This window comes from Psammomys obesus, unplaced genomic scaffold (assembly GCF_907164565.1).
Source record: "Psammomys obesus unplaced genomic scaffold, mPsaObe1.curated_primary_1811, whole genome shotgun sequence".
NCBI lineage: Eukaryota > Metazoa > Chordata > Mammalia > Rodentia > Muridae > Psammomys > Psammomys obesus.
Window position 1 is genome coordinate 307,896 of NW_026590552.1, and position 16,552 is coordinate 324,447.

Consider the following 16,552-nt stretch of genomic DNA (forward strand, 5'->3'; position numbering starts at 1 on the left):
ACACACACACACACACACACACACACACACACACACACACACACACATATGGATATAACTTACAATCCTCGCTTGGATGTAGCCCATGTTAGCTCAGTGTCCAAGTGGGTACCCTAGGAAGGGAAACAGGAAGTGCTATTCTTAATTGTCTGAGAAAGTGCCAGATTGATTTCCAAAGTGGTTGTACAAGTTTACATTTCCACCAGCAATGGAGGAGGGTTTTTCCTCTCTCTACAACTTCTCCAGAATATGTTTTCACTTGAGTTATTGATCTTTTTCATTCTGATGGGTGTAAGGTGAAATTTCAGTATTGTTTTGATTTGCATCTTCCTGATGGCTAAGGACTTTGAGCACTTCTTTAAGTATTTCTCTGCCATTCCATATTCCTCTACAGTGAATTCTCTGTTTAGCTCCATACCCCATTTTTAATTGGATTACTTGATTTGTTGCTTTTTAACTTCTTTAGCTCTTTACATATTCCGGATATTAGCCCTCTGTCAGATATTGGGTTGATGAAGATCCTTTCGCAGTCTGTAGGCAGTCTTTTTGTTCTGATGACAGTGTCCTTTCCTTTACAGAAGATTTTCGGTTTCATGAGGTCCCATTTATTGATTGTTGCTCTTAGAGCCTTTGCTGTTGGTGTTCTGTTCAGGAAGTTGTCTCCTGTGCCAATGAATTCTAGGCTCTTCCGCACTTTTTCTTTTAACAAATTTAATGTTTCTGGTTATATGTTAAGGTCTTTGATCCACTGGGACTTTAGTTTTGTGCAAGGTGATAAATATGGATCTATTTTTATTTTTCTTCATGTAGACATCCAGTTGGACCAATACCATTTGTTGAAGATGCTCTCTCTTTTTTTTTTCCATTGAATGATTTTACTTTCTTTGTCAAATATCAAGTATCCATAGGTTTGTTGGTTTATTTCTTGGCATTCTATTTGGTTCCATTGATCCACCATTCTGTTTCTATGCCAGTACCATGCAGTTTTTATTACTATTGCTCTGTAGTTCAGCTTAAAGTCTGGGATGGAGATACCTCCAGATGATCTGTTGTTGTACAAGGTGGTTTAAAAATTCTGAGCTTTTTCAGGAATACAAGACACATACCTAAACATAGTAAAGACATTATAGAGCCAGCCTATAGAAAACATCAAGCTAAATGGAGAGAAATTTATATCAATCCCACTGAAATCAGGGACAATGCAAGGCTGCTCAGTCTCTCCATATCTCTTCAACATAGTACTTGAAGTCCTATCTAGAGCAATCAGACAACTAAGGAGATCAGGGGATGCAAATCAGAAAGGAAGAATTCAAAGTATCAGTATTCGCAGATGATATGATGTATACACATGAGCGACATGCGAATGTCATGATGTCCTTTTTTTTTAATAGGTGGTTAGTATTCAATTATGTAGATGTACCACAATTTCTTCATCCATTCTTTGGTGGAGGGACATCCAGGTTGTTTTGTTTTTGGTTATTACAAATAAACTGCTATGAACATAGTTGAACAAATGTCCTTGTTGTATGGTGAAGCATCTTTTGTGTATATGCCCAGGAGTGGTATAGCTGGGTCTTGAAGAAGAGCTGTTCCCAATTTCCAAACAAATCTCTTGATTGATTTCCAAAGTTATACAAGTTTGCAGTCCCACCAGCAGTGGAGGAGTGTTTCTCTTGCTCTACAACCTTGCCAGCACGTACTGTTATTTGACTTTTTGATCTTAGACACTCTGGGAGTGTAAGATGGTATCTCAGACTCATTTTGACTTGCATTTCCCTAATGACTAAGGATGATGAACATTTCAAGTGTTTGTTGGCTGTTTGATTCCCCTCTGTTGATAATTCTCTGCTTAGCTCTGTATTCCATTTTTAAAATTGGATTATTTAGTTTGTTGGTGCATAATTTCTTGAGTTCTTTATATGTTCTGGATATAAGCCCCCTATAGGATGTAAAGTTTGTGAATATCTTATTACACTATGTAGGCTGTATTTTTATTTTATTAATGATGTCCATTGCTTTATTGACGTTTTTCAGTTTCATGTAGTCTGATTTATTGATTTTTTATCTTAGATGCTGAGATGTTTGTGCTCTGTTCAGGAAGCTGTCTCCTGTGCCAATGAGTTCAAGGCTCTTCTACAGCTTTTTTTTTTTTTTTTTCTAATAGACTTAGTATGTCTGGTTTTATGTTGTGGTCTTTGATCCACTTGGAATTTACTTTTGTGCTTAGTGATAAATATGGATCTACTTGCATTTTTCTATGTGTAGACATCCAGTTAGATTTCCACTATTTCCTATAGATGCTATCTTTTTTTTTTTAATTTTATGCCTTTGGTTCCCTTGTCAAAAATCAGCTGTCCATAGGTGTATGGGTTTATATCTATGTCTTCATTCGATTACACTAATCCACCAGTTTGTTTTGATGCAAGTACCATGCCATTTTCATTAATATTTCTCTGTATTAAAGCTTGAGATCAGGGAAGAAGATAACTCCTGAACATCTTTTATTTTACAGGATTGTTACAGTTATTTTGATTTTTTTAAATTTTTTCATATGAGGTTGAGAATTGTTCTTTCAGGGTCTGTAAAGCATTGCTTTGCTATTTTGATGGTAATTGCATTGAATCCGTAAACTGCTTTTGGTAAGATGGCCATGTTTACTAAGTAATCCTACCTATCCATGAGCATGGGAGATCTTTCCATATTCTGAATTTTTCTTCAGTTTCTTTCTTCAGAGTCTTGAAGTTCTTGTCATACAGGTCTTTCACCTTCTTGTTTAGAGTTACATCAAGATACTTTATGCTCTTTATTGGTTATTGTGAATGGTGTTGTTTCACTAATTTGTTTCTTAGCCTGTTAGTCTTTTGTATACAGAAGGGCTACTAATTTATTTTTTGAGTTAACATTGTTTCCAGCTGCATTGCTGAAGATGTTTACTAGCTGTCAGTGTTCCCTGGTAGATATTTTTTTGGGGGGTCTCTTAAGTATACTATTATATCAACCACAAAAATTGATATTTTGAATTATTCCTTTCTAAATTGTATCCGTGGGATCTCCTTTATTTTTTTAATTATTTTTATTACAGTTTATTCACTTTGTATCTCAGCTGTAGCCCCTCTCTCATTCCCTCCCAATCCCACCCTCCCTTTATCATCTCCTCCCATGCCTCCTCTGAACTCCACTGATAGAGGAGGTCCTCCTTCCCTTCCCCCTGACATTAGCCTATCCAGTCTCATCAGAACTGGCTGCATTGTCTTCTGTCTGTGGCCTGGTAAGTGTGCTCTCCACTCAGGGGGTGGTGATCAAAGAACCAGCCACTGAGTTCATGTCAGAGAGAGCCCCTCTTTTCCTTACTAGGGAACACACTTGGAGACTAAGCTGCCATGGGCTACATCTGTGCAAGGGTTCTAGGTTATCTCCATACATGGTCCTTGGTTGGAGTATCTGTCTCAGAAAAGATCCTTGTGCCCTGGTATTTTGGTTCTGTTGTTCTCCTTGTGGAGCTCCTGTCCTCTCCATGTCTTTCTATTTCCCTTTTCTTTCATAAGTTTCCCTGCACCGTGCCCAAGGTTTGGCTTCCAATCAGTTAACATGAGGTACTTGTAGATCAGGTGTGCTCTTAAATTGTTAGTGTGAGAAGGCTCTAATTTCTTTAGTGCTATGAATTTTCTTCTCAGCACTGCCTTCATTGTTTCCCATAAGTTAAGGTATGTTGTATCTTCATTTTCATTGAATTCTAGAAAGATTTTAAATTTCTTTCCTTTTTCTTTCTTTATTTCTTCTCTGACCCAGTGTGCATTGAATAGGTAATTGTTCAGTTTCCATGTAATAATAGGCTTTCTCTTGTTTCCGTTGTTGCTGAGTTCCAGCTTTAATCCATGGTGGTCTGAAATGATACAATGTGTTAATTCAATCTTCTTGTATCTTCTGAGGCTTGCTTTGTGACAGAGCATATGTTCAATTATGGATGAGATTCCCTGAGGTGCTGAGAGGAATGTATGGTCTATTCTTTTAGGTGAAATGTTGTGTAAGTATCTGTTAGTTCCTTTTGATTGATGACATCTGCTAGTTTAATTATTTATCCATTTAGTTTCTGTTTAGATCATCATCCTTTTGTGGAGTGTTGGTATCTCCCACTGTTAATGTGTGGGTTTCAATGTGTGATTTAAGTTTTAATAATATTTCTAATATGAATGTGGGTATCTGTGCATTTTGAGACATAAATGTTCATAATTGAGACTTCATCTTGGGGTGTTTTTCCTTTGATGAGTATGAAGTGTCCTTACCCATCTCTTCTGATTAATTTTGTTTGAATTTATAGTTTGTTAGATACTAGAATAAGTATCCCACCTTACTTCTTGGGTCCATTTGCTTGGAAAAGCTTTTCCCAGCACTTTACTGTCTGGTAATACCTATCTCCATTGCTGAGATGTGTCTCTTTTATTCAACAGATTAATGGATCCTGTTTTTGCTTCTATTCTGCTAGCCTGTTTCTTTTGTTGAGGCCACTGATGTTAAGAGATATTAATGACCAGGGGTTATTAATTGCTGTTGTAATGTGTTGTTGATATGGTTTGATATACTGTGGTTGATGTGGGCTTATTTATTTCTTGTTTTTTTTCGGGATGTAGTTAAGCCCTTGTGTTAGAATTTCCCTTCTAGTATCTTCTGTATGGCAGGACTTGTTTAGTACTGTTTACATTTGTTTTTGTTATTAAATATTTATTTTCTCCCTGCATGGTGATTACAAGTTTTGCTCTATATAGTATTATGGGCTGACATCTGTGTTTTCTTAGTGTCCATCATGACCTTCTCGCTTTTAGATTTTCTGGTGTGAAATCAAGTGTAATTCTTATAGATCTTTGACTTGGCATTTTTCTCTTTCATTTTTTAATATTCTTTCTTTGTTCTGTATGTTTAGTGTTTTGATTATTATGTGGTCTGGGGATTTTCTTTTTTGGTCCATTCTATTTTCTGTAAGCTTCTTTTATGCTTATAGGCATCTTTTTCTTTAAGTTGAAGAAGTTTTCTTCTAGAATTTTGTTGAAATTATTTTCTTTACATTGGAGCTGGTAATTTTCTCTTTCTTTTATTCCTATGTTTAGTATTTTCATATGTCCCAGATTTTTTGGATTATTTGTGTCAGGAACCTTGTAGATTTAACATTTTCTTTGATGTATTAATTTCTTCTATTGTGTCTTCTCCACTTTCTCTTCCATCTCTTGTACTCTGTTGGTGATATTAGTGTCTATAGTTCCTATACTCTTCCCTAGGTTTTCCATCTCAAGGATTGCCTCAGATTGTGGGGTTTTTTATTGCTTCTATTTTTATTTTTATGTCCTCAACTGTTTTGTTCATCTCCTTCCCTTGTTGGATTGTATTTTTTCTATATTTCTTTAAGGGATTTACTCAGTTCCTTCACCTTTTTTTATTGTATTTTCTGATGGATTTATTTTCCTTTGTCCAGGTCTTTATCATTTTCATAATCTCAGATTTAAGATTTTTTTATTGCACTTCAGATGTGGTTGTATCTCCAGGGCATCCTATGGTAAAATAGTTGGTTTCAGGTGGTGTCATATGGCCCTGGGTTTTGAAGCTTGTGTTTATACAATGGCCTTAAATCATTTGATTGTCCTTCATATTAACAAAGCTTGTTCTGTCTGCTGGTAGTTGGCCTCTTGGATTATCAGATTAGTTGTTGGTCCCAGATGACAGCAGTCCTCTGGTTATCTTAGGTGATAGCAGATCTCTGGGGCTACAGGGAGAAATGGTAGTCTCTTATGGCTGCCAGTCTATGGGACTGCAAGTGGGGATGGTGATCAGGATATTGTGCATGCTGGATGTTGTTGATCCCTAATGGGTGCTGGTCTCTGCTGCTCCCTGATGGTTGCTGCTCTTTGCTGAAGGTTGCCTGTCTTGGAAAATGGAGGTGGAGATATGGCCTGGCAAATGGAGTTGGTCCCAAAAATAGCTGGTGCATGGTGGAACATGTTGTTCCCTGATGGTTACCAATCCAAGGAAATGAAGCCAGCCACATAGGTGTGGTACTTCAGTGGAGGCACTTGGGCACAAATGGCCCCATGCAGACTGCACCTTCAGTACTCTGAAGCTGGTCTCTAGCAGGTCAGCAGCTGGTGAAAGGGTCATTACCTCTGTTTTCTGGTAGTTGCTGGTCTGGGAAATGGAGCAGTCACAAAAGAGGATGATGTTTGGAGAGCTCTGCTGTTTCCTGGTGGTTTCTGGGTTGGGTAAATGAAGCACTCCTTTAGGTCGAACCTGGAGGAAGCTGAGGGAAGTTGGGTGTGAATGACCACAGGCAGACTACCTATTACATAATTTCTTAAGCGTTCAGACTAATTTGACATCTACTTTTTAGGTAGTGAATTAATTAAAGGAAATCTTGAGCTGGACATGGTGGCATATGATTTTAACCCAGCACTTTTGGGGGCAGAGTCAGGTGGATGTATATGTTCTAGGGTACCTGGTCTAAAAAATATGTTTTAGCGCACCAGGGTTGCAAAAAGAAACCTTGCTCAAATACAAAACAAACCAAAACAAAACAATTAACTAACTAAAATTTTCTGTAATTTTCTTTGCTAATAAAATACTAGAATAAAAAAAATTTTGTCATGTAATTCCAACTATAGCCATTATTGAATGATATGTACTGAATAAATGTTGTGTATATAGGAATGAGGTCACATTAGTATAACACTGACTGATACTTCTGCTGAGTTTTTCTTTACAATATTTAATTGTGCTATTTGGAGTATATCCATGTTAATGAAGTTTTTTTTTTCTTTTTCTTTTTTGGACCCTAGTATTGAACAATAAAAGTAAATATGTAAATACAAAATAAATTTTCACAATTTATAATAGTGAAATTTTTGGATTTATAACTTTGGGAAAAGAGGTGGTTTGTGTTGTTCTATGCAAAGGTAATTTTAAAATATATTGAAGATGAAAAATAATAATTCTATATAATACAAAAATATGTTTGCTTTCCTAAAGGAATATTCCTTCTATTTTTTTATATAATACCCCAGGAAGAGAAAGACACATTTTTATTTTAAAGACCGTAAGACTGTTTTTCTATGTCACTGTCAAATGACTGTGGCTTTTCCATGAAAAAATAGGTCATATATTCTGTTTGACTTATTTTGTTTAATCAAAAAACTGGCCATAAATATTGTTTTTAGTTTTCTAATAAACAAATTCACACAATGTTTTCGTGATGTAGCTAGCATTGTAGCAGAGAAAAGACAATGTATTTTGGCTGAGCATTTCCATTGCTGAAGATACTTTACTTATTATTGATTCCTGACTATATGATTTTTTTCTAAAATAAGATGAAAAACAGCATGCAAACATAGATAACTTTATAATGGCTGAAACATAAAATCCCAGTAAGGTGACTGCAAATAAACTTGACTTACACAGTAAGCCAAATTTAATTTATTATTGTTATGTTTAGGTAACAGAAAGAAAGCAACAGTTGGAGAAATGCTTGAAATTGTCCCGTAAGATGAGAAAGGAAATGAATGTCTTGAAAGAATGGCTGGCAGCAACAGATATGCAACTGACAAAGAGATCAGCAGTTGAAGGAATGCCTAATAATTTGGATTCTGAAATTGAGTGGGCAAAGGTAAATACTATATTACTTAAAATTATTTTAACATAACATATATGAAAACAAATAGTAAAAAATTTTATAACCAAATAGTAATGGCTAACAGTAATAGAATTATCAATATTACCCTACTTCATTTTTCCTTTTCTCAAAAATTAATCATGGTATTACTGTATATTTCAAGAATGAATTTTAAGAGTGATAAAACAAATAATAAACTTTATGAAGCATACAGTGAATAAGTGTGTTGTGAGTAAATAATTTACATTATGTTCATTATTAAATAAAATTATTTCAGACCGCTATAGATATTCCAAATGAATCATATGCATTTAAGATCCAAATATATCATTCACAGAGAAAAAGTTCTATGTTTTACTAGCTTAAAATAGAGTGACTATGTAGAACATACAATCAGGGATACAGTGAGATACAGGGACTGTGGACAGTTCAGGGTATGGCCTAAGTCAAAATCATAAATAATCTAAAGGGGACTGTGAAGGTTCTACCATTCTGTCACCAAATGGCACTTGGCCTACTTTCTTTATAGCTCAGAAACTTTTGTAATTTCTCTGACAGCCAGAAAGCTATTTATTGCTTCCTAGAACATAAGGTCAAGCACTCATACTTTAAAATTTTTGGTGATTCATTTATAATTATGAGAAATTGTCTTAATGAAAAGGAAGTACTTCATGTCATTGATATTAATTACATATTTTCATGTAAGACTGCTCCAAGGCACTGGGGCATTTACATATCATACTCACTCTCATTTTTTGAGCTTAACAAGTATTTGAGTGTGTTAATTACCTATCCAGGATATTAGCACTTATTTTTAGCTCAATGAACTTATGCTCTAAAATTTTGAAAACATAGAGTGCATTGTGTAAAAAGTTATGATGACATGATGTCATACTTCAAAGCATTTTTCTGATTGGGTGTGAGGTAAAATCTCATTGTAGTTTTGATTTTCATCTCCTTGACTACTAAGGACATTGATCTTTTCTTTAAGTTTTTCTCTGCCGTTCAATATTCCTCTATGTAGAATATACTATTTATCATTGTACCCCATTTTTAATTGGATTACTGGGTTTCCTCTTGTTTAACTTTTTTAGTTCTTCATATATTCTGGATATCAGCCCTGTGTCAGATATAGAGCTGGTGAAGATCCTTTCTCAGTCTGTAGGCTGTCGTTTTGTTCTGGCTACAGTGTCTTTTGCTTTACAGAAGCTTTTCAGTTTCCTGAGGTCCCATTTATAGATTGTTGCTCTTAGAGCTTGTGCTGTTGGTGTTCTGTTCAGAAAAGTTAGCTTTGGTGCCAATGAATTCAAAAGTCTTCCCCACTTTTTCTTCTAACAGGTTCGTCTCCAACTGGGATCCCTAGTAAGGGGAGCAAGGATTTTCTCTGATATGAACTCAGTGGTTGGCTCTTTGATCACCTCTACCAGGGGGGTGCAGCCTTGCTAGGCCACAGAGGAAGACAATGCAAACAATCCTGCTGAAAGCAGATAGGTCAGGGTCAAATAGAAGGGAAGGAGGACCTCCTCTATCAGTGGACTAGGGGGAGAAAAGGGAAGGAATGTGGGATTGGGTGGAGATGAGTGAGGGGGCAGCAGCCAAGATAAAAACTGTAAAAACTGAATAAATATAATAAATGTTAATTATAAAAATAAGAAAAATAGCATAATCTTTATTAATTTAGAGAATGTATAATGGTAAAATTTTAAACAAATAGTGGTGAATGACCTTCATTCTCTCACAACTCAGAACAGATATTTAAAGTTTCAGTTGCAGTTTCAAGATCATATAATATTTGAGATTTTTTTATTTCTTTTTAGATTTTTTTAATATTAGTTACAGCTTGTTAACTTTGTATCCCTGCTGTATCCTGCTCCCTCATTCCTTCCCAATCCCACCCTCCCTCCCTCATCTCCTCCCTGACCCTTTCCAAGTCCACTGATTGGGGAGGGCCTCCTCCCCTTTCATCTGATCCTGTTTTATCAGGTATCTTCAGAACTGGCTACAAAGTCCTCTGTGGCCTAGCAGGACTGCTCCTCTCTTGTGGGGTGGAGAGGTCAAAGAGCCTACTATTGAGTTCCTGTCAGAAATAGTCTCAGTTCCCCTTCCTATGGGAAACCAATTGGTTACTGAGCTACCACAGGCTTCATCCACGCAGAGGTTCTAGGTTATATTCCTACATGGTCCTTGGTGGAGTGTCAGTCTCAGAAAAGACCCCTGTGCCCAAATATATTTGGTCCTTATGGAGCTCCTATCCTTTCCACATCATACAAACTCCCCCTTCTTTCGTATGATTCCCTGCACTCTGCCGAAGGTTTGGTTATGAGTCTTAGTATCTGCTTTGATGCACTGCTAGGTAGAGTCTCTCAGGGGCCCTCTGCAGTAGGCTCCTGTCCTGTTACTTGTTTTCTCCTATGTCCAATGCACCTCCCATTTGTCTTTCTAAGTGAGGATTGATCATCTTACCTGGGTCCTCTTTCTTGTTTATCAATCTGGCGCTTTCTCAGACAATTAGAAATAGTGCTTCCTCAAGACCCAGCTATACCACTCTTAGGCATATACCCAAAATTTGCTCAAGTACACAAGGACATTTGCTCAACCATGTTTGTAGCAGCTTTATTTGTAATAACCAGAACCTGGAAACAACCCAGATGTCCCTCAACAGAGGAATGGATACAGAAATCATGGTATTTTTACACAATGGAACACTACTCAGCAATCAAAAAGGAGGAAATCATGAAATTTGCAGGCAAATGGTGGGATCTAGAAAGGATCATTCTCAGTGAGCTATCCCAGAAGGAGAAAGACAAACATGGTATATACTCACTCATATAGCCCATAAGATATGATAAACTTAATGTAATCTATACAGCTAAAGAAGAGCATTTAAATTCTCAGTTTAGCTCGGTACCCCATTTTTAAATTGGATTATTTTGTGTGTTGTTTTTTGATTTCTTGAGTTCTTTATATATTGTGGATATTAACCCTCTGTCCAATGTAAGGTTGGTGAAAAACTTTTCTCAGTCTGTAGGCTGTTATATTGTTCTATTGATTATGTCTTTTGCTTTACAGTAGCTTTTCAGTTTCTTGAAGTCCCATTTATTGATTGTTGATCTCAGAGACTGTGCTGTTAGTGTTCTGTTCAGTAAGTTGTCTCTTGTGCCAATGAGTCAGCACTTTTAATTTTGCAAAAAAACTGGTGTTTGTGTAAACTGACACGGTGGATATGACTGTTCCATGGTATGATTAAAAGAAGGATTTTTTTTATAGATGAGAGAGAGACAGAGAGAGAGAGAGAGAGAGAGAGAGAGAGAGAGAGAGAACTATCAGAAGCATCTGGAAGAATTCAGAGCAGAGAGAGAGTAGTAGACTGAACATGGTCAACAGACTGGTCTTGAGAGACAAAAGGAGGGAGGGAGCAAAGAAGAGAGAGAGACAGAGAGAGAGGCAGAGAGAAAGACTTAAAAGAGGAAGAAAAATAGTGTACAAAAATGAAAGAACAAGAGAAATAAAAAAGGTGAAAAACAATAGAGCAAGAATCTCCAAAAGAGCAGATAAGAATGAGTAGATGGAAGGAAAAAAAGCTTCTGAGTTGGAGCAAGTTAAGCATACATTGGGGGACTGTGTGAATAGCTGAGAAGTTCCAGAATGCCAGAATGGAATTGTGATACCAAAAGATACTGGAGGTCAATTTGTCCTTTGGTTTGTAAATAGGCAGAACAGATAGCTATTAGTCCCTTTCTGCCAATCATAAGGGAAGTGCCTTATTTGGTAGAGATGAACTTGCTTTATAAGTTTATGAAGAATTCTGGCTTATGTCTAACCACCATAAGACTTTGGGGAAACTGAGTTCCATTTGGACCTGATAATGTTTAAACAACTACTTATGATATAAAATATTTTTTAATATTTATTTCAGAGATAAATATTTCCAAATTTCAACATAAAAACAATTATTAGTTTTTTTTAATTAGCTTTTAATTGTCACCTCAATTACAAAACGAAATGATTACTACCGAATAAAACCTAATCACAAAATGTCTTTCTATTTGTCAGTTGTTTCCTAGTTACATGTAATCACTTGGAAAGTTTGAAAAATATACAAATGAGAGAACTTCATCTTGTAGGTTTGGATTTATCTGGCATGTGCGAATGTAACTAGAACCATCTATATGCTATCACTCTCTGTTATTTTTCTTTTATTAATTAATATATTTATTTGTTAATTACAGTTTATTTACGTTGTATTCCAGCTGTAGCCCTTCTCTTGTCCCCTCCTAACCTCTCCTTCTGTCCCTCATCTCCTCCCATTTTCCTCCCCCTGTCCACTGATAGTGGAGCTCCTCCTCCCCTTCAATCTGACCCTAGACTATCAGGTATCATCAGGACTGTGTGCCTTGTATTTCTGATCCTCCTTTCAGGGGAAGGTGATCAAAGAGACAGCCAATGAATTTATATCAGAGACAGCTCCAGTTCGCATTAATAGATAACCCATTTGGATACTGAGCTGCCATGGGCTACATCTGTGCAGGGGTTCTAGATTATCTTCATGCATGGTTCTTGGTTGGAGTATCTGTCTCAGAAAAGACCCTTGTGCCCAAATATTTTGGTTCTGTTGCTCTCCTTTTGGAGCTCCTGTTCCCTCCAGGTCTTTCTATCTCCACAGTTTTCATAACATTCCCTGCACTATGCCCAAAGTTTGGCTATGAGTCTCAGCATTTGCTTTGATAATCTGCTGGGCAGAATCTTTCAGAGGCTCTCTGTGGTAGGCTCCTGTCCTGTTTCCTGTTTTCTCCCTCTTCTGATATTCATACTGTTTGCCTTTCTGAGTGAGGACTAATCATCTTACCCAGGGTCCTCCTTCTTGCTTATCTTCTTTAGGTGTACAGATTTTAATATGTTTATCCTACATTATATGTCTAATATCCACTTATAAATGAGTATATACCATGTGTGTCTTTCTGCTTCTGGGATATCTCACTCAGGATGATGATCTTTTCTAGTTTCAGCAATTTTCTTGCAAATTTCATTATTTCTTTGTTTGTAATTGCTGTGTAGTACTCCATTGTGTAAAGGTACCACAATTTCTCTATCATTTTCTCAGTTGAGGAACATATGAGGTTATTTCCAGGTTCTTGCTATCACAAATAAAGCTGCTACAAACATTGGTTTTACATTTCTTTAAGTGTTTCTCTGCTCTTTGATATTCCTCTGCTGTGAGTTCTCTGTTTATCTCGGTTCCCCATTTTAATTGGATTACTTGGTTTGTTGGTTTTAAACTTCTTAAGTTCTTTATATATTCTGGATACTAGTCCTCTGTCAAATATAGGGTTGGTCAGATCCTTTCCCAATCTGTAGGCTGTTGTTTTTTTCTGATGACAGTTTCCTTTGCTTTACAGAAGGTTTTGCATTTCAAACTCCTAGCATTACAAGAAATTACCTGGTTACTGGGCAAGTGGCTCAATTTTTGGCATTACATTGAACACAGCGGAAAAACATCACTTATTTAATAACCATGGTTTTCAAGCAATTTGATGGGGTATCCATGCAATTCTGTCAATTATGCTGTATAATTTTTAAACAATCTCTTAACTGTTTAAAAAATCTAATTTCTACTCATAGTTTATAGGAATTATTGGTTCATGGCATCATAGTTTTGACTACAAAAATGTGAAAAGTATTTATTATTTCTAAAGTCTGCTACACTATCATTCTCATGAAAAATTTTACATATATTTTAAAGAGAGCATAGTAATTTATCTTGGAAGTGAAACATCACTAGCAGATCATTAACGTGGTACATTGAATGCATCAAACAGCTGTTACTTAGAAAATAGAACATCTGCTAAATGTTATTGAAGTCACTATTCATTGTCATTATGCTTATAGCTATAATTTCAGTTCTGCATATTCTCCTTTCATGGGAGTGTTCTTTAACAGATGAGGGATTATTAATAAAAGTTTATATGCATTGTTATAAAATCCAATATTTAATGTTCTATAGGATTCTTTTATAAATCATTATATAATTTTATCACACAGGCTAAGTAAAATATATCCTACATCTTAAGCCATAATAGAATAACCTAAGGTATCAAAAAGTAATTCATATCAATTTGTCATGTATAAGGTGTATCCAATTGTATGATGTACTGCTGAGGAGCACAGCGTACATATACTATCAATTTAAAGGTAAATATATATTGTCTTGTAAAAATAAAATGTAAAAACGCAACATAATTATTTTCCACCTTTCAATTTTTTTCAATTGCCCAGTTCCCTATGACCAGAAATGCTAGGGCTGTATGGTCATACTTGTATAGTCAAATATATTAAGTTATCTTTAATAAGCATATTGATTAATCTTCATGTACCTTTTAGTGAATGAGATATAAATAATACCTACAATAAAATTACTATAGTATCCTAGTAAAGGGAATGATATTGTAATGAAATACCAGTACAGTACATATTTGATTAAATGTGTGGTTAGATAAAGGTAAAAATCTAACCATTGAAAACTGCTGTTAATCAATCTAATTAAACCTGGTGGAAATGTTCTCAGTTTTTCATGGAGAGGCTCCAGTTGTACCAATGCCCTTCATTATGACCTAAATTTTTTCCTGTTCTCATTCTGATGCTAGAATACAGCCACAGGGAAAGTCATTCCACTCTATTCCTTTAGTATATTGCAAAGGAAATTCTCATGCCGATTGTCAGAGAGAAGTAAACCTCCCTGACCATTAAGCACTTTTTTTTTTTAATGGAAATGTCTAGCACATGTAAATAATATGGAACAGAGAAAATCCGTTACAGCTGTAGCAGACAACAGCTGCCAGGAACCCCTATGTATGCTAGGCAGAAGGAAGGCTGACTGTAGCTTAGCCACATGAGGACTGTGGATAGAGCAGGCTCTCATTTCCTTTGCACATTTTGACCCTTAGACATGTGTGTGTGTATATAAAAGAAGTCAGTACTCACTTTTTGTACTTAAATATTAAAAGAATTCCTCCTGAAAAAAAACAAAAAACAAGAAATTGTTTTTAGGAGCTAGAGAGATGGCTCAGCAGTTATGAGCATTAACAGTTCTTTCAAAGGAACCAGGTTCAATACCCATCACCCAGATGGAGGTTCACAACTCTGTAACTCCAGTTTCAGGGAAACCAACACTCTCACACAGACATACATGCAGGCAAAAAACCAATGCAAATGAAATTAAAAAAAAACACTTTTTAAAAATAGTTTTAAAAGGATTGCATGAATGTACGGTAACATATACAGAGATTTTCCTTAGAATATTTGTCACTGGAAATTTTTCAGAAAACTCGTGGAAGGCAGTGGAAATGTAGGAATACATGAAATGGAGATAGTTGATATTATCAAGCCCTAATAAGCCCTGTGTTATATTCTTGGAAAATAGTGTCTATATGTTTGTTTCTGTGAAATCAGATAATTATTCCAATTATCTTCTATAATCATAAAGTTAAAAATAAGAATATCAACAAAGCCAGGTAGTGGTTATGCACATCTTTAATCCTAGCCATTGGGAGGCAGAGGCAGGCAGATCTCTGTGAGTTTGAGGCCAGGGTGTTATACAGAGAAAGTTTCAGGATAGAGAAGGCTATACTGTAAAACCCTACCTGAAAAGAAGTAGCCCTCCACACACATAAAAAGAAAATCAACAGAAACCAAGAGAATAGCTTTTCCCATCAAAAAGTTAATCCGTGACATTTTTATTGTATCCATCTTAGTGTATGCACTTCACCATTTCTATAATAACCTTCACTCTTACCTATGAGAAGTTGATCTAAATGATGCAAATTTTCATGAGAAAATGAATCTCCTCTACCTAACCTTCCATGATAAAGAAATCAGAGTAACTTTTAAATATTTTATGGCTAAGAAAAAGCACATTTCTTTAATGGAGAACACCAAACTTAGTGCTTAATAATTTCTACACCTACCTGCTTTTATATTTTACCCATACAATGTTAGTGTTTGCAGCAATTATTATTTCAGTAGACTACTACTCATGCAAAACTTTTTGTTAAAATTTTAAACTAAAAAAAAAACCTCCTTGATGTCATCTATGCAGATCTAATTTTGTTATTCTTATGTCTCCAAAGGTAGCTATTATCATACAAGTCAAAACAAAACATAGTGAATATAATCTTATGGGTTTTTTTTTGGGTTTTTTTTTACCTTAAAATCAAAATAAGGAACTTTCACATTACAACCTTAGGAAAAAAAAATAATGGCTAAGTACAATTGAGTATAAAAGCCATAATGTTTTACCTTTCGTACCTAGAAAGATGATCATCTTCTATATTTGTAGAGTATATATTTTACCCTAAAGTGTACAGGATTTCTAAAAGGTTGAAGTCTAATCCATATCTACTCATTTCTAAATGAGCTATCTTGGCCCAATATCTGGTAATTTGCACATTCTAAAAGATATTTAATACTATTTTCAGTGGCAATTCTACATTAGTGTCTGAAATCTAAGAGGAATAAAATAAATCCTCATGATTGAGATCTGAAAAAATTGATTTTAGGAAATGCTAGTCTGATTTTTGTACAATAAATGTTACCTCCATTATAAATAATCCTTTCTGTCAAAGCAGATAAATTCATTTGGAACACGTTTACCTACCAGTATTTTAATATTGAAATGAGAAGACACAACTATAAAAATTTATAGATGAAAATGATTATTTTTGAGAACACCTGTGAATAAGAAGTCTACTGTCTGATAGAGATGCCTTTTCATCTAGAATCTCTCTATGATTTTTTGTGCATAACTATTTTGTTCTACTTGTGAACTTACCCTGATTTATTATTGTTATTCTTTCTTTCTTTCTTTCTTTCTTTCTTTCTTTCTTTCTTTCTTTCTTTCTTTCTTTCTTT

At 35.4% G+C, this 16,552-nt stretch overlaps 1 protein-coding gene across 1 annotated transcript in view; it reads left to right on the top strand.

The window, feature by feature from the left end:
• Positions 1-16,552, top strand: part of Dmd (dystrophin) — a 1,523,318-nt gene that overhangs the window by 18,902 nt on the left and 1,487,864 nt on the right. Inside the window, exon 6 of the mRNA XM_055607916.1 lies at positions 7,472-7,642. Coding sequence (XP_055463891.1) covers positions 7,472-7,642 — 171 coding nt within the window. The remainder of the gene's footprint in view (positions 1-7,471; positions 7,643-16,552) is intronic.